General features: G+C 41.9%; 1 protein-coding gene across 3 annotated transcripts in view; it reads left to right on the plus strand.

Annotated features, from left to right (window-relative positions):
• Positions 1-314: 314 nt before the first annotated feature.
• TGFBR2 (transforming growth factor beta receptor 2) overlaps positions 315-25,274 on the plus strand; it is a 64,756-nt gene continuing 39,796 nt past the window's right edge. The window contains exons 1-2 of one of the 3 annotated variants that reach the window (XM_051612900.1): positions 315-587; positions 2,823-3,053. In XM_051612900.1, the coding sequence (XP_051468860.1) occupies positions 2,957-3,053 (97 nt within the window). In that variant the 5' untranslated portion in view covers positions 315-587; positions 2,823-2,956. Of the gene's footprint in view, positions 588-1,933; positions 2,652-2,704; positions 3,054-25,274 lie in introns of those variants that run through there. The other 2 variants (XM_051612901.1, XM_051612899.1) reach the window with 2 other exon arrangements.

Genomic DNA, 25,274 nt, shown 5'->3' on the forward strand with positions numbered 1-25,274 from the left:
CTCACTAGTTTTTGTGGACTCTTAAAAAAAGGCTGTACCTAAAACTGCAACAAAAAGCCCTTGGGTTGAGGTACTAGATTGATTGTGTTCTGAGTATCTCTTTTTTAGGCTCACAAAGAAAACACACAACATGCAGTGCTTAAATATTTTGTTTTTCTGAGTAGCAAACTGAAATTAGCTGACCCTTCCTTACCCTGTCAGGCTGGAGTTAATTATTTACAGCTTTCATCTGTGGCTCTTGGAAGAGGGCTTTTTCTTACCTCAGTGAGGCTGAGGTTAAATATTCACAGTTTCAATCCAGAAGTAGGCAATAAACTGCCATCTGCAAATAGGGAACTGGGAATTATGAACAAGGAAATGGAAAGAAATTACCAGCTTAGTCTTCTTTTATGTATTTTGATTGCCCAGGAAATCCTGATTAAGCTGCATTTGGGCCCTAACAGGGAAGCTTACAGTACTCAAAAAGGCAGGACACTAGCTTTTGTTAATAAGCTTGTCTGGGACTAATCTGGGAACTGGATTGGGTTTTACTTAATCTTCCATGTGGATTTTGGTGACAAAGTTACTCTTCCACTGCGGATACCCAGGTAAGATATTTTTCTTCCACTCAAAAAACTTTCTGCTAGTACCTGCCACCCTTCAAGGGCTACCTGAACATCCCAAGCGCAGCTGTAGCACAATCCTCACTGTATGGTGTTTCTGTGGGAATAAAAACAGTGCTTGCATGGAAATATCTTCTTCTGAAGTTCACTTTTGGTACCCACTTACTGGGTAAAGGGCACCATATCACTTCATGGGAGAGAGAAGGCCTGAGATGCCAGGTAGTAGTCAGGGGTGTGAGATTATTTGGGACCTGAGTAGAGTTCTCTGCAAGGCCTCAGTCTCCTGCAAGCCCATATCCTACTCCCATACTCAGGGTGAGAGAGGTTTGTCAGAAGGTGCCCATGTGGGAGAAGAGCCATGGCACTTGTGTGAGGGAGAGAGGTGCAAGGAAGGTAGGGGCCAGCTTGCCAAGTCATGCCCAGATTCAGACAGGTTTGATAGCAATATTAAACCCATATTTGAGGGCTCTTAAGCTTGTTTTGTATTGGAAGTTAGTCACCAAAAACTAACAGGAGAGTTCAGTACACACAGCCAACTTTCTAAGCAAACAGCAGCTCTTTGGCACCTGCAGCTTGACAGCTACAAGGAGAGGGAAGTGTACACAGTATACAGGATATACTGATGGGGGCTCAGAAATGTGTTCTTTTAAGTGGATTATTGAAAACACAGGCAGCTTCTAGCACAGAGCTGGTGCATGGGAACTGATAAGAACACTCCAGTCTGTGTTCAAAGGGGAGTTCAACATTTTTCTTACCTCTGGAAGGTGGCAACTGTGTCTGAGTGAATCTTGACTGTGTTTAAGGGGGGATGGGGGAGAGGAAAATGCTCTTGGAGAGGTTTATGAGAATTATGCAGTCCCCATAAACTGGGACTGCACTGTGAAAATATGCATTTAGGGAGGTTTTAAAACTAAATTTACATAAAATCACAATGAGATTTTTTATTTCTGTTATAGGGCAATTAAATGCATTATGCAAACATTTCCAAATTCATATAGAGTTCATCTGGGACATTCAGAGCATGATTACATATATATCCTTAAGGGCTTAGCCCTTTTTCTGAAATACCCAGATCTGTAACTCTAACCACTGCTGTAACCAAGACACAAGCCAGTCACCAAAATCTGAACAAATACCTTTAAATTATCCCCATGTGTGTCAGTTTACCTTTCAATCAATGCCAGGCCACTTAACTTGGAAAGGAAGGAAGACTTTGTGAACAAAAAAGGGGTCTCAAGACAACTGCTGGCTATGCAGTTGCTGGGTTCATATGGGCAGAAATCTCAGACCTTACTGAGGTTATGAATCTAGTGGGTTTTATAGTCTCTGTCTGGGCCATGCAAAGATGGCATCACTGATGTGGTCCTATGTGAAATTTCTCCCTTCTATTGAAGACAAAATCCCTGGTAAAAGCTAAACCTGCTTGGCAGTTGAATGGAGATGAACTTGATCTGTGTCACATACAGTGTTTGGGAGCAAGTGGTGTGTGTTCAGCCAGTTTGGGAGTAAAAAAAATAAAAACAACAAAAACACAACAAAACAAACAAAAAAAACCAACAACGACCAAAAAAAAGACAAAGGTGACAAGTTGTTGCAGGCAGCTTCAACATCTGCGAGATGAGGGCCCAGCTAGTCTGTGTGAACGTTTCCTGTTATTACTCTGCCTGCAACCCCCCCTGCTCTAGGTCATCTGATGGTTACATCCATCTTACAGATACCAGTTCTATAGAAGTGGAAGCAGGCTGCAGCAACATCGACAAGGTCAGGGATACTGATGCAAGGAAGAGCTCTGGGAAGCCCCCCATTCCGGACATGTCAGGACTATCAACTCGTGAGGAGAAAGGGTCTGCCGACCCCGAGCCCCCTCGCAAGCCAGGCCACGGCCCCGGGCGCCGGGAGCGCGGGCGGGTGCCCGTGCCTGGTCCCCGCCTAGGGAGGGAGGCGGGCGCAGGGATCTGAGCAGCACGTCGGGCTGGCCCCGGAGAGCTTGTCGTGGGAGAGCCAGACCTGAGAGGGGCTGGCCTCTGTCAGATGATTGACATAATCTGGGTGAGGTTTCATGTTTTAAAAAAAAAAAAGAAAAAAAGAAAAAGAAAAAAGAAAAAGAGCGAGCGCAGGGGAGGGGGTGACTGTGGGAAGGGGGAGAAGGAACTACTGTAAGAGTAAGAAAGTCCTGCCCAGCTGTTTGCGAAGTTTTAAGATTTCCTGTTTCCCCTGCAGCGCCGAAGTGAAGTTTTCAGTGAGTCACCCGCCGTCCCGAGCAGCGGAGCCGCGCAGCCCCCGCCGCCCTGCCGGCCCCGCACGGCCCGGCCCGGCCGCCCCCCGCTCCCCGTGGATGCCGATCGAGCTCCGCGATGACTCCCCGACTGCCGAGGAGCCTGCGGCGGCTGCTGCTGCTGCGCCTTGCCCTCTGGGTCCTCATGGGCAGCTCCGTCCCCGCTCTGCTTCGGGGTAAGTGTGCGCCGGCCCGGCGCTCCCGCTTGACAGCTGCGGGGGCCGGGGGCAGGAGCGGGGCTGGGGGCGAAGGCGTCCGCCGCTGGACGGGGGGACGCGGTTGCTAGGAAAGTTGGGAGGCTGGAAACATTTCGGGGTTCGGGGGGGGATGGGGGGTGTGAGCGCGTTTTGTGGTTTTTTTTGGTTTTTTTTTTGTTTGGGTTTGGTTTGTTTTGTTTTATTGCCCTGCTGAAAAAGCAAGCGGGGAAGAAAGGGAATCTGGGCAGAAAACTGAGGTCCATGCGTAGAGGGAAGAAGGGGAGAAAAGAGAGGATTTGACAGGATATGCAGCAGGGTCCGGTCCGGCCGGGAGAGCCCGGAGAGGGCAGCCCGGGAGCTGCCTGCTGTCCCAGGGAGCAGCGGCTGCCCGGCCCTGCTGCAGCTCCCGCAGCTCCCGCACCTGGTGCCGGGCCCACCGCGTCCCCGGGCTGGGCCAGTCGGGAGACTCCAGGCCCGGGGGGAACCCGCCGGCAGCGGCCCGCACCTCTCGTCCCCTTGGATGCGTGCTGGCGGGGTGGGATCTGTCCCCCGGCACAGCTACTGCCGTGGCTTCTGGGGTGGGGAGCAGCTCCCCCTGCTTACCCACAGGGAGGGAGGGCTGGAAGGTGCCGGGGAAGCTTCGTGGCCTGTGCGCGGCCACAGCGCCCGCCCGCTGCTGTGCAGGTCAGCAGTTGCTTACCCACACGCTATTTCACATGCGAGTTTCTGCCCACAGCAGAATTAAGCTTTGATTGAGAGCAGTTGGTCTGAGAGGAGCAGTCACTCCTGTGGCACGTAGCGCTCGTGTTGTTTGATTCACTTTTAATGGCACTTTACAACCTTCCTTCTGTTTTTACCAAGACATCCTGGGATAGTCTGTGGCGCACAGTATTCTTAATAGGATAATTTGGAATGTGCCAAGAGCTTAAAGTCCTGCTGCTGCAAAAAAAATGTCCCTGCCCTGAGGAGCTTTTGATCTCAGTCCTACCAGTACTAACCCACATATGTGAACTAACATCTGTAACTGCAAAGCTAGGCCCTGAATCATGTTGCAGTGCAACTGGTGGACCTAAAAAGAACATCAGATTGCAGCACCAGCTATATCTGAAACAGTTTTGAAGAATTAAGTCGATTGTTGAGATGTCTTGTGAGATCACATCTAGTTTTAGTCTCCAGGTAGGATGTGCAGACACACCTGAGCTTCTACAATGCTTGCTCAGTGCCCTCTGATTCTCCCTTGTGGTCCATTCATGGTCAATAATGATCTCAAAATTGTTGGTAAAATGTAACAACATAAACTAGATAGCTCTTGTATAGATACTGCCAGTAGCTATGTACAGTATTAATAACTTTGTGCTTCATTAATAATCCTGTCAAAGTCAAAACAGGTTTTACATACCTGCAAAGTTACTTCATGGAACCTTAAGGCAGATGAAAAAAGCAGTTTAAGACTAAGACTTTATAGTGTCCCAGGGCTTAAAATGACATTATTTTAAATGTGAGGTATGAAGCATCTTGTTGGTTTTTATATATATTTTTATTATTTCTGATTGATATAAGTAATCCTCAACTAGTGATGGCTTTTATTTGACTCTAGCCACCAATTTATTTTAGAGATTCCTATCACAAAAGCTTTAAATAATGAAAAAGCTCCACTTCTGTTAATTTTGTGTTATTTCGTGTTACACTTTTTTCTTCTCCCATTCAATCAGTATAGAGAGTCTCAAACTACAGGTAGATTCTAAAAATGGACAGAGCTTAAGACCTTGTTCTCCTCTGCTGTTGTACTGAGGTCCAGTGAGGAAAAAACATAGAGATTGGTTACAATTCAGCATTTTTCACATTGATCTTCATCTACACCCTACAATAACAAAAAATTAGTAGACCTGTTGTCATACAACTAATCCTGTAGCTCTAAAAGTTATTTTAATAACCACTGAAGGTTTCTATTGTGTGTATAAGAGGAAGAGTTGTTCAGAAAACAACAGTTCTGTGGGAGCAGAAAGTGTGAGATTTGGCTATTGTTTGTTATTTGGCATCAGACTGAAAACTAGAGCTGCCAAATGTTTGGGAAAAAAACAAAGAGGAAAACAAAAAAAAAAAAAAAAAGAAAAGCTACTTACTTGGTAATAACCAATAGCTCCGTTCAGCAGTTCAGTGAGAATGAGGCAGGACAGATACCATTCTCAGGAGAGCTCACTTCCCAAGTATGCCTACTGACCAGCTGGCTCATGTTGATGAAGAGGTTAATAAAGCCCCAGCTATAATTTCATTTTAACATTCTTCACATCAAAGTATTAGACAGAAACAGCACATTCCCATAAAGATGCTGCATAAAACCACAAATTCATGAGCAGGTCAAATACGAGTTATCTACTTTGAAAAAAGATGCTTTCATGTCCTGTACTACTACATGAGTAATTGAATTTTTTCCATAAAGTAGAGGGACAAGGGATTATTATTGTGAATACTGTATTGAACATTTATTTAGATAAATGGCAGTGCAAACCAGCAGTTGCCCACAAAGAAATCAACACCGCTGGGTCCAAGTGAATATGAATCTGTAGTTTATCATTGGGGTATCTATACCACAAATTCATTTTTTGGAATAATCTGTGTAATAATTGTTGATTTCTGAACATCAGGAATTTAATTTCTCCATTCAGCCAAATTCTGCTTGCATTATTGTCTACTTATTTTTTAAAAGCCGTATCACAGCCAGTTAATTTTATAGTAACAAAATCAAATTTAGAGCTCCAGATATTTGCAAGAGGGAAGTATGAGAAAAAACATCTTCGTAACATGGGGGAACATGTTTGTAACATGATCGAATCTAAAATGCATTCCTGACCCCCCCATTAAAACTGGCAAATTTCCAGTTATTTCAGGAGAAAAGTAGGAATAAAACAGAGATATTATTGCATTTTCTTCTAGTTATGGCTTATTCTTGAATTCTAAGACTTTTATACTTTGAAAATCACTTTTATTTAATTGCTATTTTGAGCTCCTTGGCATTAGCATGCTTCTATAATATTCAGGTGGTGAATTCCATATAGGAATTGTTTCTATTAAAAAATGATGAGCCAGATCTTAAGCTTCTGCAAATGACTATCATTAGCATCAGTAGAGTTACAGCACATACGTTTCCTGAAACAGTTTCAAAAGTAATTTTTAAAAAAAAGGGTAATGGAATAATTCAGGTTTTTTCATCCTCGTAATATTTTTTTCAATTATATTTTATAAACATTTATATGGCCTACATTTAGACAAACAGCATTGCTTCAAAATGAATAATCATTTCTGGGATTAATTGGCATTGTTTCATATGATGGTGGCTGATAAAAGTTACAACAGTGACAAAGTTACTTCTGAACTTAGGAGTAAAGATGGTGTTGGGCTCTTACCAGAAGGAAGATTCTTCCTGGTTTAGTTTTGTTTGTTTGTTTGTTTTTCCGGGACTAGGCTTTTAGAAACGAGTCTGTCTTGGGGGGGGGGGGGGAGAAAAAAGCACCAGTTGTTGGAGTATCTCTCATGCTTTTATTTCCTCAGCAGGGTATTTTCTATGTTATATTTTTGCATTTGTGGCATAGGAACTTTTTTTTCCACAGTAATGTATGTCAGTGCTTTATGCGCTTTGATAAGAGTGCACTTTGTATCACGGTCACTCCTCTGACTTCAGAAGAGCTGTGCCTCATGGCATAGCAAGAACAAGCAAAACCAAATGGCTTGGCTCAATTTGTTACTCTCAAGTTTTGCATAACCAGGTGCATTTGTATCAGCTAGGTATGAAATATAATGACTAGTGCAATGACAGATTTTGATCTGAAAGCAGTCTGTGCAGTCTCCACAGTGGCTGGTAAGGCTACAGTCGAGTGTTGGTGGCACAGTGGAAGTCAAGGCTTCCAGCCACCCTTGTAGCCCCATGGCTCTGTGCCCAGCAGGGGCGAGGTGAGTCATTACAGTCCCTGTCTGCCCATGGTCCCCACAGCCCCTCTGGCACCTGGTGAGCAGAAGAATGAAGGGGTGTCCTGAGACAGGTGAGAGACCAGCAGTGTCTCCTTTGCGACATAGGAGTCCTTTGACTCAGGAGAAATTGCCAGGTAGGTACATCTCAGGGACATCAGCTAGTTTGTATTGCCAGAGCATTGCAAATTCAGGAAATGGACTAAGGCATGAACCAGTTCTGTGTGGATGTTGGAATATACAAGGGCTATCCAGCATGGAGTAGTGGAGAGCCAGGCCTGTTACGAAACAGAAAGTTGGCCGAGTCCAACAAAATACTTGTGCTTTTTTATGAACTATGATTCTGGAAGGCTAAAATAGACCAAAATAAATCAGAAAGAATATGCCTTGTTTTTGACAGACTAGGTATCAGTCTTTTTGAAGTTCAACTCCAATGGCAGGTAAAAGTGGTAAGAGTTGTATTAAGAAACAGCAGGGAAATTTCTTACTGCAGGGGCTAGATTGCTTTTACAGCAAGGAGAGCCCAAACACACTGAGGCAGGGCATTGTAGCTAAGGCAAATAAATGCCACTTCTCTGTATGTCACTATAAGCCGTGAGCTGATACTAAGTATCTGCAAGATTGAGTTATTGGTGACCCAGCTAAGTCTTCAACAGTTACGTTTCATAACACATCTTCATTCTGGCATAAAGACAGAGCAGCAGCACTGGCATTGGTTGAATGCAACCATTTATATCCTACTACCTGAAAGAACACAGATTTAGTTAGTGTACAGATGTTTAGGGTAAGATATGTAGAGAGCAAACCACTTCAAACACCATCCGGTCATGAAAAACTCATCCAAATTAGTAGTTAGAATTACCAGGTCTCACCAGGAGTTGCTTAGTTCTGTTTCTGTTGGTGGCAGCATGCCATTGTTCGTTTGTGTCCATTCACTTATAGGGATTTAAGCAGAATTGAAATTGGATTATGTGTTAAGTGCTTTGCCCCACCATCCATATGGATTCCTGAGTCAGGGACTAATGTCCGATTGCTTGCCTTGCTCTGAAGTTTAGCAACTGTTTGACATGCTAAGAAACAAAAATATTAGCAGTGGCAGGAGAAATACGAATTGCCATTCTGTCCATGTTTGTGTAATTTTTTTTAGTATGCCATTTCCTTACTCTCTGTCTTGCTCTGAATGCCACTGCAGTTGTTACAGCTGGAACTACCTGTCCTTTTTTTTTCATATGGGTTTCAAAGCTGTTTCACCTCTGGGAAGATGATCTGGGGAATGAGTAGTTTTCCTTTGCTCAAACAACTGTTATTTAGCAAGAAATCCCGCTGGCATTCATCCTGGAGTTAATCTGGTTAGAATTAGAGCAGGTTGAGAGTTTTTGACACTGTTTTTCATGGGAAAATGCTGATTTGTCAAAACTGAAACAATTTGTGGAAATGTACCAGTTTCCATTAAAACTTCACCAGGAACTCTTTTTTTTTTTTCTTTTTCTTTTTTTTTTTTTTTCCCCTCTCTTTTTCCTGCAGTCCAGGGTGGAATTTCTGCTATAGGAGAGAGAGAGAAAGAGAAATCATCTTTAGTCAATAATTGGAATAATCACTGGTCGAGGATGAAAGAAAGGCAGGATCAAGTGCCTGGTCTGGCTCATAGAGTGCATGTTTGAGGAGCTCCCCCTATCCACTCTCCCCAGAGTATTGGAGGGCTGTCACTTTTGTTTTGCACAGATGCACAAACACCCCCACACTCACCACTTCACATGATCTTGGTTTCACTCTGTTGGTGAATATGAAAATGTATAAAATGTCACAGCATTCTCTGGGGCAGGAACAACACCTTCCAGACAATGTTTTTTTAGGTTGACCTGTAGCCACATGTTCGTTTTCTTCTTGTTGGGTGGGAATGGCAGTGCTCTGAATGACTTGTGTCTTCTGGTCTTTGTTTCATACCATACCAACAAGCTGTATTCGGAAATTTCTGTTATGCAAAGGAACCACAGTTTTTATTACTAACAGTCCTGATAGTCTGATTCCAGTTCTCCACTTACCCACAGTAGTATTTTGGGAAAATTTTTACTTAAATGAATAGATTTCAGGAACAGATAGAGGAGTCTGCTTCCTCACACTTAAACCATCCTTCAGTTTACAGCCCAGCAGATAAATCACTGCAATGACACTTAGGTTTAACATTATCATAGAACCATAGAACCATTCAGGTTGGAAAAGACCCTTGGGGATCACCAAGTCCAACCATCATCCCTTCTCTACAAAGTTCTCCCCTAAACTATATCCACCAACACCACATTCAAACAACCCTTAAACAAAACCAGATATGGTGACTCAACCGCCTCCTTGGGCAGCCTATTCCAGTATCTAACCACTCTTTCTGTGAAAAAAAATTTCCTAATGTCCAGTCTGAACCTACCCTGTTGCAGCTTGAAGCCATTCCCTCTTGTTCTGTTGCTAATTACCTGTGAAAAGAAACCAGCACCAACCTCTCTACAATGACCTTTCAGGTAGTTGTAGAGACTATAAGGTCTTCTCTCAGCCTCTTCTTCCTCAAACTAAACATTCCCAGCTCCTTCAAGTGTTCTTCGTAAGATTTATTCTCTCAGCCCTTCAGCATCTTCATTGCCCTCCTCTGTACTCACTCCAGCACCTGGATGTCTCTCTTGAATTGAGGTGCCCAAAACTGGATGCAATACTCCAGGTGTGGCCTCACCAGTGCTGAGCATAGGGGGACAATCACCTCTCTACTTCTGCTGGTCACACTATTTCTAATACAGGCCAGGATGCCATTGGCTTTCTTGGCCACCTGGGCACACTGCTGGCTCATATGCAGCCACTTGTCAATTAGAACCCCCAGGTCCTTTTCTGCCAGACAGCTTTCCAGCCACACTTCCCCACGCCTGTAGGGTTGCATGGGGTTTTTGTGGCCCAAGTGCAGGACTCGACACTTGGCCTTGTTGAAGCCCAGACCATTAACATTAGCACAAGGATCTAATCTATCTCTGTAGAGCCTCCCTATCCTCATGCAGATCAACACTCCCACCTAGATTGGTGTCATCTGCAAACTTACCAATAACATACTCTATGTCCTTATCAAGATGCATCAATAAAGACATTAAACAGAAGCAGTCCCAACACTGAGCCCTGAGGAACACCGCTTGTGACTGGCTGCCAGCTGAATTTGCCTCCATTGACCACCACTCTTTGGGCCCAACTTTGCAGCCAGTGCTTGATCCAACATACCGTGTGCCATTATGCCTTTGAAACATTAATCTGGAAGCAGAGATACTACAAAACTGTCTTCTATTTCTTGCGTATGTTCTGTTTGTACCCAGGGACTTCAGCCCACACCCTCAGAAGAGCTTTGCCCTGGTCCGTAAGTAGATATCTGAGGTTTCATGGTAACAAATAAAGACTCATCAAGCAGTCAAATCTTATAAGCTCAGCCAGTGATTTGAAAGTCACACAACAGTCTTTCTGGCTTGTTTGTAGTCACCAGTAATACAAGTTTGGAAAGATAGCCTCTGCCCTCTGTGCAGTTGATTGGTTCCTCCAAAACATTGCATTGGTATACCTGTGGGCTTCATTTAATTCAGCATTTAAACTCAGTTAAAAAAACTGGTCTGTGCAGAAGACATCAGAAAATCTGTCTTGTGTTCCCAGGGTCATGGTGGCTCTGTCAGGGCTTAGAGACTTCCTTCTGTTGGAAGAGCAAGTGAATTTGAACAGTATGTACTCAGAGAGCAGCAGGAAGGTTTTGCAGTCTTACTTCGGAGCAACATTTTCCAAGTAAAGACCCAAATGTGGTTCTTATGTGCCTGGGGCACTTTAATGGGCCTCTTTAAAAACTAGCATTGTGCAAGTGGAACACATGCAGGGCCAGACTGTCAGCTGGCATAAATCAGCTTTACTCTGTTGAAGGCAAGGAACCTGCCCTGATTTATACCAGCTGAGAATCTGGCCACAGAATAAGTAATAGGCAACTCTATGTTATGAGGCTGTAATTCCCTCGAGGGGGCTTTTGTGATATCAGTCTTACGGAGCCAGAATGATCCAGTTCTCTGTCTTGGAGCAAAAGAGGAAATTTACTGCAGTATTTTGAAGTCTTCAGAACTTGAGGAAGGAGAGTTTTCAAGCAATCGAGGAAAAGAAGATGCTTCCAAACTTACTGTCCTGTATCAGTAAGGATTTTTGCCCAGGAAGAATCACAGGAAGACAATTTGTAATTAATTTGGGATCAGTAGTCTCAAAAAAAAGAGGAATGTGTAACAGGGATGATTTCTCATCAAGACCAGATCTCTCCTTCAAAAGCACTCATGTATTTCCTAAGCTGTATGAGAACTGAAGCTCCCTCATCACTGATAAGCTGCTAGTGCTGGTGTAATTAATATGGAAGCAAAGTGGAGAATGAGGACTAGGGGACAAGCTCCTCCTCAGAATGTGGTTTTTAATTTTGTTAAAGGTTTCACCCAGGAGGCTCATAAGTGAGCAAGTACTCGTTTTACTGACTTAGAAAGAAAAGGGGCTCCAGTTAGATTTTCCAGGAGTTAACCTGTAGTTCTCCTGAGTCTAAACATTTCAGACATGAGATACAGGCAAGGCACCTCTCTCCAGTTTTAATCCTGCTGTGGATTCTGCAGCCCAGAATGAGAGTAAATGCATCACACATATACGTCACCCATTGGCACAGTTAGGTGGTGCCTGGGGCTTTTGGATGATAATGTGGTAATTTTGTAGATTTCATCTCACTAACTAATATAAGTACATTTTTAATGTTGCTGTACAAGAGGGTGAACTTTGAAACAGACCACAGATGATTACTAATGAATTATCGCTTCCAGTTATTTTCAGGGAAGGAAGCAGAAGCAGCTGTCCAGGATTCTTTCATGCTGATATGGCCTGATCCTTGAGGTCTAATTAGTAGTTCAGATGCTATTGACAACTCACTATATAAAGCTGTAGAGCAGTAGTGATTTTGATAACAGGGCTATCATGCTTAGGCAACAGTTTAAGACTTGGTGCTCAAAAGGAGCTGAAATTCCTTATAATTCTGACTGCTCTCATTTTTAGTGTTACCTCACTGTCCTGACCAGGTTCCATATGCTTTGTTTGGGAGCTCTGTGGCTGGAGCAAATCATAAATCATAGTTACATTAGGATTTACCATAGCTCTGTGTATGTGTGAATAATGTCCATCCATTAAAGTGCATGCTTGGAGAAGACAGTAGGTGTAACTGTGCTCTTTCCCTTTCCATTTTTTTTCTCCAACTGTCTAGTCTCTTGAAATATTCTTTTATTAGATAGTCAATATTCACTGTGCAATTTCAGGCCAGTGCTAACAGGAGGACTGTAGCTAAATGTTTGTTTATTTGACATCAAGTCACTATAAAGCTACTAATCAATATGGAGTAGCACTTCTCTGTTATGCTGAGCAAGACATTATTTAGGCTGCTTTTTTTTTTTTTTTTTTTAACCTTTTACCCTAAAATTGGCTGCATTACATAATTAAGGATGTAACTTTTTCATTCTGTTATCAGTAAGGATAGGATGGAAATACAATAAAATCACATGCAAGGATTTAGCATCTGACCAGCAAAAAGTTGCTTCTGGAGTTCACATCATCACTAGTAACTTTCTGCTCTCAGGGTGATCCCCTCTCAGCTCTGTAACTATCTTTAAGCTTTCCTGTAACATGACTGGGTAGTTAGTACAGGGTGTCCCATTCTTCTTGAGAAACTCATAGAAAGAGTACAGGAATGAAGAAGTAAGCCTTTGTGTGGTTCACTAGTGGGAAGACTTTAATGAGGTTTTGAGCAGCACAAATTTGTCAGTCTGTGATGAGGAACCCATGAAGACTTCAGGAGAAGAGCTGTCATAGGCAGGTGGTCGTTGATCCTTTATTTCCTTTGGCTGGTTCTGCCTGCAAGCATGCAGAAATTACTCTTCTCATTTGTCTCCTGCATGCAAGGAGATCTATGGTTCTGCAGTGACTGTGCTGTGGCAGTGGGCCAGCTGCCCTGCTGTGTACCTTCTACCTCCCCACAGTTAGTTCCCATTACTGATTTTCATGGTTGCATTGCCTCCTTTTCCTACAGTGGTTAGAGCCTTTCCCCAGAAAGTAGGAAGCCTGTGGACATGCCACTCTTCAGCCTGAGAGCATATAAACTCAGTGATGGGCTCTTAGAGGAAGGATCCTTGCTGGTTGAGGCCGGGCAGGCCTGTAGAGGCGGCACTCTGCAGAGAAGGGGTTGATGCGTGTGTGTGTGTGGTCTCCTGAAGCATGTCAGAGAAGAAGAAAGCCTGTTCCCTGATGGATTCATTCATTATTCCAGCCCCTGCAGGGTGACTGATATTCTCTCTGGGGAGTTCACAGCATAACAAAGACAGACTTTACATACAGAATCTTTTTTTCTTTTTTTAAACTGAAAACAACCTTTCCTCGTCCTCATGAAAAGATCAGAGAGAGGACCATGTAATAGTCGTGACTTCATAAGCCTCTTTATTGAAGCTTTCCCTAAGTAACTAGGTCAGTGATACATGCCTCTGGGCTGTTGAATTTCCATTCTTCCCCTCAGTCTGTTCTTCCTTTTCCTCACTCAACTTTACCACAAGTGAATGCCTTAAGTAAAAAATCTGGGAAGCTGATCCTTTTACTGCATTAGTAGTATTCTCATACTACTCATAGTCTCTCTCGCCAGGCCACATGGCTTGCGAAGCTGGCATAGCCCAAGTTTGCATGTAAACAGCAATACCATTTGTCTGGTTGTAACTAAAGCCATAAGTGCTCTCTCTTTGCCTCTAGATAATAGAAACAGGAAGACGTTCAGCGGGAAAAGAGGGTGAACTGTTCTGCGAAAGGGAATACAATTAAGAAGTGATTTTTCATCATTGTTTTTCCTTTTCCTTCCACTACTTTTTCACACACACCTTACTTCTCACATTTTATATGTTTGCCTTGAAGTTTCTGGCTGGCTGAGAGCTTTGCTGTTTTCACTTCTTCCCTGAAGTCACCCTGGTACCATGAACATTAACACTAGAGGTAGCCTACAGCTTCCCATGTATACACGTTTCCTGCCTTCAGTGCATATAAAGGAAGAAAAAAATATTATTAAAATTAAATCACCAAAATCCAGGAATGTGGGATTCAGAATGAGGACCCATGCATATCCCATGTAGGTTTTGAGTTGTTTAAAACTAGGGGCTTGATACTAGAAGAAAGATTTCAGAGTATCTGTATTAGGCATGAAGACTCCTTCTATACATGTTGAAATGTTACAGGCTCATTCTTTTATATGAGAGGAGGAGGTAAGACTTGTTGGTAACTTGTAACTGAGAACAGCTTTTGCATCTTGACCCATGGTAAAAGCAGTGAGCTGGGAAATAAGAAGCCTGGTCTCAGTCTCTTAGTCTCTTGAGACCCAAACCCAGATCTCCAGCTTCCCATTATTTCATCCATTGTATTTTTAATGCCACTGTTTAACTTCAGTACAGTTATTTGCCTTAGAATTTCCACAGTTTCGACTAGTTCTGCTTAACATATGTAACAAAAACAAAAAAAAAAAGATGCATTGATGTGTTAATTACAGTTTCTATAGACAGAGATCTTATGGGAAAAGAACAGAGATTGTTTCAAGACTGGTCTATTGTGACTGGGAAACTGAGGTTCAAAGAGAGTAATAACCGCAGTTGTTTTTCAACAGAAATTCTGCATTAAAGCCTTCAGAGCATCCAGAAATTCTTGTCAGCCTCAAATACCCTGCCAAATTCAAGAAGATGCAATAAGCACTTTTTTTCTCCTGTTTTTCTGAAGTTACTAGGTTGTGTGCTAGGAGCTGCAATGGAATGGTGAGGCACAAGGAAGCTTTGGTAGCTTGCTTCAGTTTGAACATTTATACATATATATATACATATATACAATTGTGTATGTATATATTATTCATGGTTCAGCCAACTTGCGTTTCCCCTAACTTGGCTTTGACTTGCAGCATGGTTGTCAGGCACATATCTACTGGTGAAGTCAGAAACCTATTGGCCTTCTCATGGGTGAAGGTGGGTAGCAAATGCTAGAAGCAAACCACTAATTATTTGAAGTAGCTTACCCTTGAAAGTTAATGACAAGGCACATTTACCACTATCGTAACCACATACCTAGAAACAGAAAACACTGACACCTGCCTTTCCAAGTTGTTGCTTAGCGTGAGTAGTTAGACTAGCCATACAATCATCACTCTTCCCTTTAAAAGGTGGATTTTGTTTTAAGTTTCTATTTTCTGTTTTGAAACAGAGGTGCAGATACCTTTGAGCAGAGCAGTAATTTCCACCTGGTTGTTTTTAGGCCTGCAGTGGGTCAGAAGGGAGGTGGAACTGTTTTGGGAACCATACTGCCTTTTTATAGCATTTTCAGATAAGAGTTTAATGTTAATGACTGCCTGTCTTTTGAAATGATAGATTGTTGTGGTTTTGAACATAGAAAGAACAAAAGAATTAGGAATAGTACCTACAGCTTCTGTTCCCTGACTGGATACAGATTTGGTCAGATAAGCAGGCAGTTTGCTATGCCTCAGTAAGATGCCACACATCACACAAACACCAGTAACTGGGAGCATTTGCCTCGAGGCAAATGTGAGGTGGTGCAGCATAGTTAAGTCTGCTCTGCTGAAATGCTAAGCTGTGGGTAGGAGAGCACATGTGGAATTTTACCACAGTTAGTTGATGAAGAATAAGGTGTTAAATTGTGCTAACTTGGTATTTTAGACTCTGCGGGGGATGAGAATCTGAAAGGTGAACAAGCATCTATTCCAACAAATGGAATCTGTGGGTTATGTAAATCACTCCAGAAACAAGATGTGCATTTTTAACAAACAAGATAATTTCATTATTAGAACTCTGCCAAGAAATGTGATGGACTTCCCAGTGCAAATCTCAAAATCAAGTGTTTGCTTGTTAAATGTGTATCTAGAGAAGTTAGGACTTTGGAAAACTAGCTGAGTGGCATTACTTCACTTGCAGAAGGCCAGTCTGGGAATATTATCCCAGCTCTTCCTGACACAGAGGATCTGTAACCTACAGATCTGTGATGCAGCAGGTTACCACCACCGGGCTGGTATCACTCATGCCCCTCTCAGATTTAGGACTAGCATCTTCAGAAGTAGCAAACAGTTAAGCTACTCTGGTAACTAACCCCATGCAAGGGTATTTAAAATATTCCTGAGTTATAAAGTTTTGCATCTGAGGAATTAAAAAAAAGTCTCCATTCCCATGGAGCACTTTCCTCTGGTATAACCTAATCTATTACTGCACTTGGAAAGCTTGCAATTGTTGTGGTTTGTGAGAACACTTTTTAAGCCATATTGTGTTCTACGTGAGTACAGTTTTTTGTGAAAAATGCCGAAGTGACTGCTTTAGAGAATGAGCTGCCCACGTCACTAGGCAGTTACACCAGAAACCATAACAAAGCATGCAATTGGCTCCTGATATTTAAAGTGATGCTGAGTGGTTCAGGTACTGTAGCCATGTTATGCACAGCCTCCTCCATGACAGTTGTTGAAATAGTATTTTCATGACATAATTATTAATCCACTTGGTATTTGTTTAAAATGATCAAGTCATTTCATAGAGATCCTAGACATCCTGCAGGCTACTACCATTTCTACAGCTGAATAAGTGCCTTCCAGATGAAGGATGATGATGTGCTATGACCAATATCCAGAAACATTCAGTGGCTCTAAACTGTAAAACATCAACTAGTATAATTTGACATAGCAGCACTCAGAAATCATAGATTAGCATCTGCTGAAGATCTTATCCTATTAAATTTAGCTAATACATGTGATAGTAAACATCCTCTGTCTTGTGGTAGCAGAATGAGGATTGTAATGCTGTTGCCAGAAATGAACTGCACCATTTGAAAGTTTATGAGGTGTCATCATATTTTGCTTTCCATAATTCTCAGTTAGAAAAAAAAAATATTGAAGTAATTGGATTAAATTTAAGATATTCAGATTAAAATTAAGAGGCAAATGCAAGGTTTTCTTCTGTGCTGCTGCTTGATACCCTTGGTCTTGTGTTTCTGCCTTATCTCTTCCCAGCTTTTTCCCTTAAACAATTCCTTCCAAAAAAGTAATTGTTTGCAGACACTTAAATTAGTTTCTTTTTTGTCATATTTTTTGTAAACAAGTTCTCAGTGTATATGCTGTCTTGGAGTGCTGCTGAAATATTATGGTCTTGATAATGATTTAAGATACAGCTTGAGGACCTGAACTTGTGGGTTTACAGAAACAATGACCATATCAAGAGCAATTGGGAGGGGAGGACCCGAGAAATCCAACTCCATGTGTACGTTTCGCATTCTGCGTTTATTTACAATTTTATTCTGCCTCATCATAAACAAAGTGGAAGAGTCTGCAGTCCCTCACACGTCTTCAGGCAGGTAGACTAAACATTTTAGATTGGCAAGGTCCTTCCCACTGAGCTGCTTCCAATGTAGGAATATCCTCACCTTAGGGTGTAATGGCAGCCCTGCTGGGGGCCAGCTGTCGCAAGCAGGGAGTAATGTTGTATTGTTGTATGGAGTGAGAATTGCTGTGTTCCTATGTCCAGGTTTTTTAGTATCTAGGGCTAATTTTAAATTATTTTTTTTCCATGCGAAGGCTTACCTGCTGGACCATGCACACATACAGAAGAGGCTGTCCTTAAAATACTCAGTTTTATTGTATAGTGAATGAATTCTTTGCACATGCAGTTTAGAAATAATAGCAAAGATAAGGACCTTTCAGTGAACTTTCAAGGGATGTGTTTATGGGTGAAAAAAATTTTGATTTCAGAATGGTCAGGTTTCACCATGGCTTTTATTTTCATTTAAGCCCAGTAAAATTTCAGTCTCAAGCAGAAATTAAGGAGTTGGTTACTCTTTCCCTTATTTCAACAGGATAGTATTGCCAGATACTGATTCACATTCTGAAAGGTAACTGGAGGGAGTAAATTGCAAACGCATTAAAAAGAACCGCTAATACCTGGGGGATATGTTAGCAAATTTACCCTTGGCAGATAAAGGAGAGATTGCTTTGTTGGTGGAGATACTTCATTACCAAGAAATCTGATAACTCTGTAATAGCATGCCACATCAGTAGGATTTCTGCAACAGAAGTCAGCAAAAGGACGTTTTCCTGAAGTTGAGTATCATTAGAGGTGTGTATTTTCATGCATGTGCTCTTTTCTCAATACTCAGTATATAATTCCCATTAATGGTTGTGGAAGTTAGATGCATCTATCAGCAGAACATATCTCCAGGGTATTAAAGTCTTTTACTCTGCTTCTTTGCATGTAACTTGACAGAAACAAATAAAACCATCCAAGCTACTGAATTTCAGAAAGATGTGTATTTTTCCCCAAATCCATTTAAAGTGATTCAACTCCCAAGGGATTACATTTGAATCTAACTTTCCTCTGATTTACTGTTTTAGCTGAGCTTATGGATTATGAAAGAGAGTAATTTCTTTTTCATACTGTTTTGCTGAATCTATCATTCAAAACTTGTTGTGTGCGGACAGAATGTTTCATATACAGTGTTCTCCTGGAGGAAAATGGCTCCTTACAGGAAAAAGGCTCTCTAACAGAGCTTCCACATAAACGTTTGCCCATCAGTGACTGACAGAGCAACCTCTGTGTTTGTAAAGGATGTGGACTTGTCAAATGAGACTTCTTATTTGGAAACAGTTTTTCAAATAGACTAAGAAGGATGAGTTATATTCAGGCCTAGAGAAAGAAATTGCATAGGTTTCTGTTTTACTTGAATCTATAGATGTCATTGTAGATTTGTACCATAGTAGGGACATCCTTTGGCCAGGGGATATGCCATAACTTAAATTCCAGATCTCTCAAATATTCCTCAAGTTCAGAGGTCATCAAAAAGCTAAGATAAATGATGTCTTTTATGTTCTTTGCATTAGTAAGATGTCTTTTTATATTAAGCTTAAAATAAAAACCCCATCTTAAACTGTGACTACAAATTTTGCACACTAAACACATCCTTGTTTTTGTTTTGTTTCCTTGTTTGTTTGAGGGATAGTGGCAGTGAGTGCACTTAAAAAAAAAAAATCCCACTAATACCCTCCTTTTATCTGGAAAAACAAATATTTATAAATCCCTCTGAATCATGTAACTGTGTAGCGATTGCCAATTTGAAAGCATAGTTGTCTGGTTTAATCCATTTAAATGCTTATTTTGAATGGGCAGCTGTGAGTCTTTGTGTGCACACAGCTTCTCCCCATACTTACTGGTGTGTTATAAAATACCATAGAAATTCTGGCCTGGTTCAGTAGCAACGGCATAGACACATATAGTTTTCTGTTGTACAAGATAGAGCCTCTTCGCATGCAGAGCACATCCTTAAGGTGGACTGAAGAGCTGTGCCTGAAGCCAGTTTCTTCCATCACTTCCAAGCCTGACTGTATAGGTTGCTGAAGTCATGCTTAGAGAATGTGTAGGTCCTGGTTGGAGGCACAGAGCACCCCCAAACTCATGACTTGAACGTGCTCCAGCAGTTGATACAAAAGGAGCACTTGTGAAGGGCCAGTATGGCAGCACTGCAGGGAGTTGTGCATGGAAAAAGATTAGCAAACACTAGTCCGAATTCCTCCACCTGGGTAAAAATAAAATACTGAACAGCAGGACTGCAATTTATGTACTCCAAACCATGCCATTGTACTGAAAATCTTTTTATGTCTGACTTAAGCTATCTGTGCCCCCTGTGCTTCACAATTATGAAGCATTTCCTACTTGTCAATGTGACACTCAAACTGACATTTGAACTGATGCAGTCCATTCCAATTACTGTGTTATATGTTTTGAGACTGCTTTTTATTTTTTTATTTTTTAAATCCCAAATCCATTATTTAGATTTGGCTTCGCTTGACTAAAGTTTTGTTCCTTGGTCCACAGGATCTTGCATCCAGTTTAGAGAAGAGGAAGTGCGGTCAGAATCAGGCCCTTTGAAATCAGAGATGGGAGCTAAAGTTCAGTAAAAGTTTCAGAGCAAAAGGTGAAACTCAGACAATGCTTTTGTCTGGGTTTGTAGAGCATTTTCCCAGGCTAGTGGTAGTTTCAGATACATGTTCATCAAACTTTCCCCCTGAAACAAAGCAGAATTGGGGTAACTGTCTGACTTTTAATGTTTGTGTTTGTATTATAGATCTACAGCAAAATCAGATGTTTTATTTCAGAGAAAGGATTTCTGTGTTTCACAGTACTATCTGTCCCTTTTACATAGTCTTGAAAAAAGCATATTCTAAAAACAAGACTGCTCTGACTCCTTCAGCATCCTGTGAAGAGATGTGAAGACCTGCTAGGTCTGTACTGCTCAGTCACAGAGAGTACCTGTCTTCTCAGATGCCTCTCATAGATGTTAACTGACTTGAGACACCAAAAGTACTTTTTCTATACTTTGAAGTCAAAATAACCTCCCGTCTAGTTTCACAGTGGATTTAAACATCTGTGGGGCCCATCCTAAGATGTCTCTGCAAATATTTCTGGGGAGGAACATCAATCCATGGAGTTCTCCCCAAAGTGTCATAACCCATGTGGAACAGTCCTAGGCAAGTTCCATCTGCCGTTGCAGTGGCATTGCCTGGTAAAAAAGAGTAACTGCAGAGCCCTTGCTTCCTCTCCTGGAAGAGCTGTGACATCTGAGGGCAAGTGGCATTTTCAAGCAGACTTGGCTCATGTTGGAGCCAGCAGCTCCCCCGTGTCCCTGGCTCAGTGAGCAGCCTGACCTTGCCCTGGGGGTGACAGCAGCCATAGATCCACAGGCTTTTCTCTGCCCTCAGCAGTGCTGCTGCTGTTGAAATAAGCAGTTTTGCATTACCTTAGCTGTGGGTTCCCGCTCCTTATACCACAGTCTTTATTATGTTTGTGTAGTCAGATAGTTGTCTAGACTGGAGAACTGTCCTGAGTCAAACTGGCCTTTTGGAGGGGGAGGGAGGTGTGGTAAGGTGCAGTCTGATTCTTCTGTGAGGGAGGAGAAATTGCAGTGAGGGATGTGAGCAAATAACCAGAGCAGGGGAGTAGCACTGCTTTGTTTTGCAAACTGAAACTGTTTAGTTATTTTCTGTATGGCCTGACTAGATAGAAACAGAGAAGGGAAGATCATTTGTATTCACAAAGCTTAAGAAACAAGTTATTTTTCTTAAAATGGTCTGAGGACTTCGCCATGAGGCAGGCAATTGTTCTCAAAATATGCATTTTCTTGCACCAAAAAGGAACAATACTAAAAATAAGATGTCAGAAAATGTGAGTGTGAAGGAGGCTCTGCAGAGGCATCCCCAAAGGAGCAATCCACTGAAGGCCCTGGAAAGCTGCTTATGGAAGGGGCCTTTCAAAATGGAGGATTGCCTTATGACTTCCAAAACTTGTCCAGAAAGTGTGTCTGTAATTTTAAGGGGATATTACTAAAAGAAAATAAAATGAAAAATAAAAACATGAAAAGGCAAATACAGGAGTGATACATGTTTCTGATTCACTAAGCAATCTAGCCGTATCAAAGGGAACCTGGGGGAGTCAGAGGTAACTTTGAATTTCCTGTTTTGTGTGATTTATCTCAGTCTTAACGTCTATGCTTCATTTTTACTACTTTAAAAAGCAAACAAAAATCTCCCCCCAAACAAACAAATTTCATGACCTTTCCTGGAGGTTCTTCTCTGAGACGAGAGAGAGTTTTCAAGTGCCTGCCAGTCTCCTGAGTGAATGAACAGTGTTCATGAACATCTGTTTGTCTGGATTATAACACAAATATGTTAAGGGGGAGCATCAGGACAATGGAGCCAGGCTTTTTTCAGTGACGTTCAGTGATAGGACAAGGGGCAATTGGTGCAAACTGGAACATAGGAGGTTCCAGGTAAATATCAGAAAAAAAACTTCTTTACTGTGAGAGTGACAGAGCACTGGAACAGGCTTCCCAAAGAGGTTGTGGAGTCTTCTTCACTGGAGACATTCAAACCCGCCTGGACAAATTCCTGTGTTATGTACACTAGGTGACCCTGCCTGGCAGGGGAGTTGGACTAGATGATCTTTCGAGGTCCCTTTCAACCCCTAAGATTCTGTGAACTCTTCACAAGATACAGCAACTCCATTTAGGTATTATTTACACAGTTTCCTCTATGTTTTAATTACCGTAGTCTGCTCTTTTGAATACACTAGAGTCCAGCAAACATAAATTTAGCAAGAGTTTAACTGTAGCAAGTGTTAACTTAGCAAGAGTTAACTGTAGTTTCAGGAGAAAGATTTGGCTTTCTGCCACCTGAGTTGTTGCACACTGCCAGTGTAGAGATCAGTCTTCAAATCATTACCATTTTGCATTTGGAAGAGATTATTTTCTGCTATATATCTGACCTCCATTATCCCCATTGAAAAAGCTGCAGATACATAGTCAAGTAACATTATGAAAGCCTTTTCGACATAAAGAGTTCACACCTCTCAAACTTAGAGTTGATTTAAAAGTGATTGCATAAACCACTGCAACTTTGTGTATGGTAGTTCTCAGTTCTGGCTAGGTTTGTACTAATATAGCCTACACTGAGGTAAATCAGCTTTAAAAGATTTGAAGATCCATATGCAAAACTGTAAAACCTCTGCCCCTTTAATTTAAGCAGTTAGATTCCTGTAGTGGTGTGTGTATGCCAGGCCACTTAGTTATTTGAAACCGTTGGGAAAGCTAAGTATAATAAGACCATATACTAAATATGAGTAAAGCCCTGTAGGAGCGTCATGTGTGTTTGGCCAAGTAAATATGTTACTGTTTTTGGTTTCTGTGTGGCTTTGGTTGTGCAGTGGTCTGTGGGAGCTGAGGGCAAGACTCCATCTGCACAGCGTGCTGTGTGGCTGCCTGCTCTGGTATCGCAGTGGTGAGCCACCATGACAGTTGTCTGTGTAAGGGGAAAGGAGGAACTGTACCCAGGTGCCCACCTACTCAGTCCAGCACAGGTACCACAACTGCAATTCCCAGTGAAAAGGATGTCAGTGTTTGGCAATACCATACAGCAGGCAGCTCATAAATTAGCCTCTTTTTTTCTGCTGTAGAACCTTATGTATTCCATTGCCTGGATGTTTAGCAGAGGATGCAGCCACTTGCCCTGTGACATAAACTTCAAAACTTCCCTGCCTTCCTCCCACCTGTAGCCTGTGCAGTGAGGATGCTCCTAAAAAACCAGGCAAGATTTGTCTTTGCGTTAAGAAGATATCACAAGACAGACACTTAGGACTGCTAGTAAGCAATAAAAGGATGCTTTTAGGTAAGCAGCACTGATACCTTAATAATATGATTACTTTTTTATTATCTCATGGATTTTTCAGTTTGTATGTGTCACTGAGCACATTCACTAGCCTTGCAGATAAACTGAAGAGCCAGGATGTCTCTCTATGGAATACTTCACAGCTAATAGAAGCAGGTTAGCCATAAGAATATTAGAAAATGTCCTAAAGTACTCTTTGCCCCGTACTGGGTCCTGAATTTCCCTGTCAGAAACTGGGAGCTTAACAAATAGACCCTTTAAAGTAGGGTTGAATGGCTCTTTAAGGTGGACATTATTACTTTCTCTTGTAGTGAGAGAAATGCAGTGAAGAAATATACACTTAAGAATTTTGAGGGAATTTGTGCCTCTTTCAGGACAAATGATTCACCTTCCCTGATGCCATCATGAAGAATTAAGAGTCCTGACATATTTTGAATTAGGTTGGTGGTGGTGGTGTGACTGCTGAGGGGGCAGGAGTGGAGAGAAGCATGTTTCTATAGAGAGGCTTTCCTAACTAGCTGAAGGGAAAGGTATGATGGGTTCAGAAACTATTCAACCTACTTAGAAGATTCACTGGCATGGTTTTATTCTGGTGGGACCCTGTAGCTGAGAGTAGAGGCACATTTATGTTTTTCTGCATCAGAGTTGTTCCTAATTCTGTATGTTTTAAATGCTGGAGGGTTTGTCACAGAGACCCGACCCTTCTGTCATGAAAAAATCTTTGCTTCCTTCTGTTTCACAGAAGTAACAGTATAATGCTTGAATGGTTGCTGTCTGTTTTCAGTGCATATAAGTTGGAAAAATAATATTTGTACAAAGGTGAAGTGTCTGTACTCTTTCATCTCTGTTTCAAGTGAAGTAATGGCAGCTTTTACTGGGAAGGCAAGAATACAAAAGGAGCTAGAGTTGCAGGATATGCTTTTTAATGGATAGGTCAAAATTAGCTGTTCAAATGTCAGTCCTGAACCATGAATCATGCTTACTGAAACAAAGCAGGAGAGCTGTTCTTTGTAATCTTGTGAACCAGATGAGCTGTACTTGCTGTACTTGATACTCACTATTTACCTGAAGTCACAGAAGGAGTTAACCACCAAAGAGAGCTTCCAAGAAATTCCAAACTTAATGCATTATGCAGAATAAAACTAGACCCTGTAGTCATAGTTGAATAAATTGATCTTCATGTTATATCACATATGGTTCTCCAGTGCTGTGTGCTACTTACTGGCTGTGTTAGGGAGGCTGCAGGTTTAAGTCAGGAGAACATGAAATGTCCCTTTGAGTGCTCTATGGGAAGCCATCATTTAGAATTTTTTCCAGCCTTTTTGCCTGGCGACAGTATTCTTTTTTTCTGTCTACCATGGAGTGCTAAACAGTGGCCAGAAAACGTGGAAGAGAGCAGCAAGTTAAAAAAATCTACAGGTAAAAATCCATCCTATTATTTGAAGCACCACGATGTTATTTTTATTCCCTGTTTTCAGAATGTATTCAACCTTCTATTGGAAGTGCTGAGCTGGAGTCTCCTTGCACCCGCACTAATGTCAGTCAGGAGTCACGACAGCCAGCTCTGTTCTTTGAGGGGTTTGAGGCAGTTCACTGCCACGCCCTGTACCAGCGAGAGGAACCCAGCCCATTATTAAAACTGCTAATACTAGCTCGTTTTGGAAGTACTGGGTAAAAATAGTGCTATGTTAATTCTTTAAATATGAGAATGATTTTTATCTTCAAGATTTCCAGCTTAGTATGCTGTTCCCTCCCTCATTTTCTCTGGCTGTGTCCCTCCTCCCAGCTTCTGCCAGATTTGATTCTGTTTCTGTGCCAGTGCCTGCAGCAATCCCTGAAGCAAGTTTTGCCAGTTCCACTTGCTGTTAAAAGCCAGGCACTTCCACTGCAGAGACGAGTTAAATGAAGTTTTCAAACTCCTGCTCCTTTTCCTCTTGTCTTTTCCCTCTGCA

Source organism: Apus apus, chromosome 2, assembly GCF_020740795.1.
Source record: "Apus apus isolate bApuApu2 chromosome 2, bApuApu2.pri.cur, whole genome shotgun sequence".
Classification (NCBI taxonomy): domain Eukaryota; kingdom Metazoa; phylum Chordata; class Aves; order Apodiformes; family Apodidae; genus Apus; species Apus apus.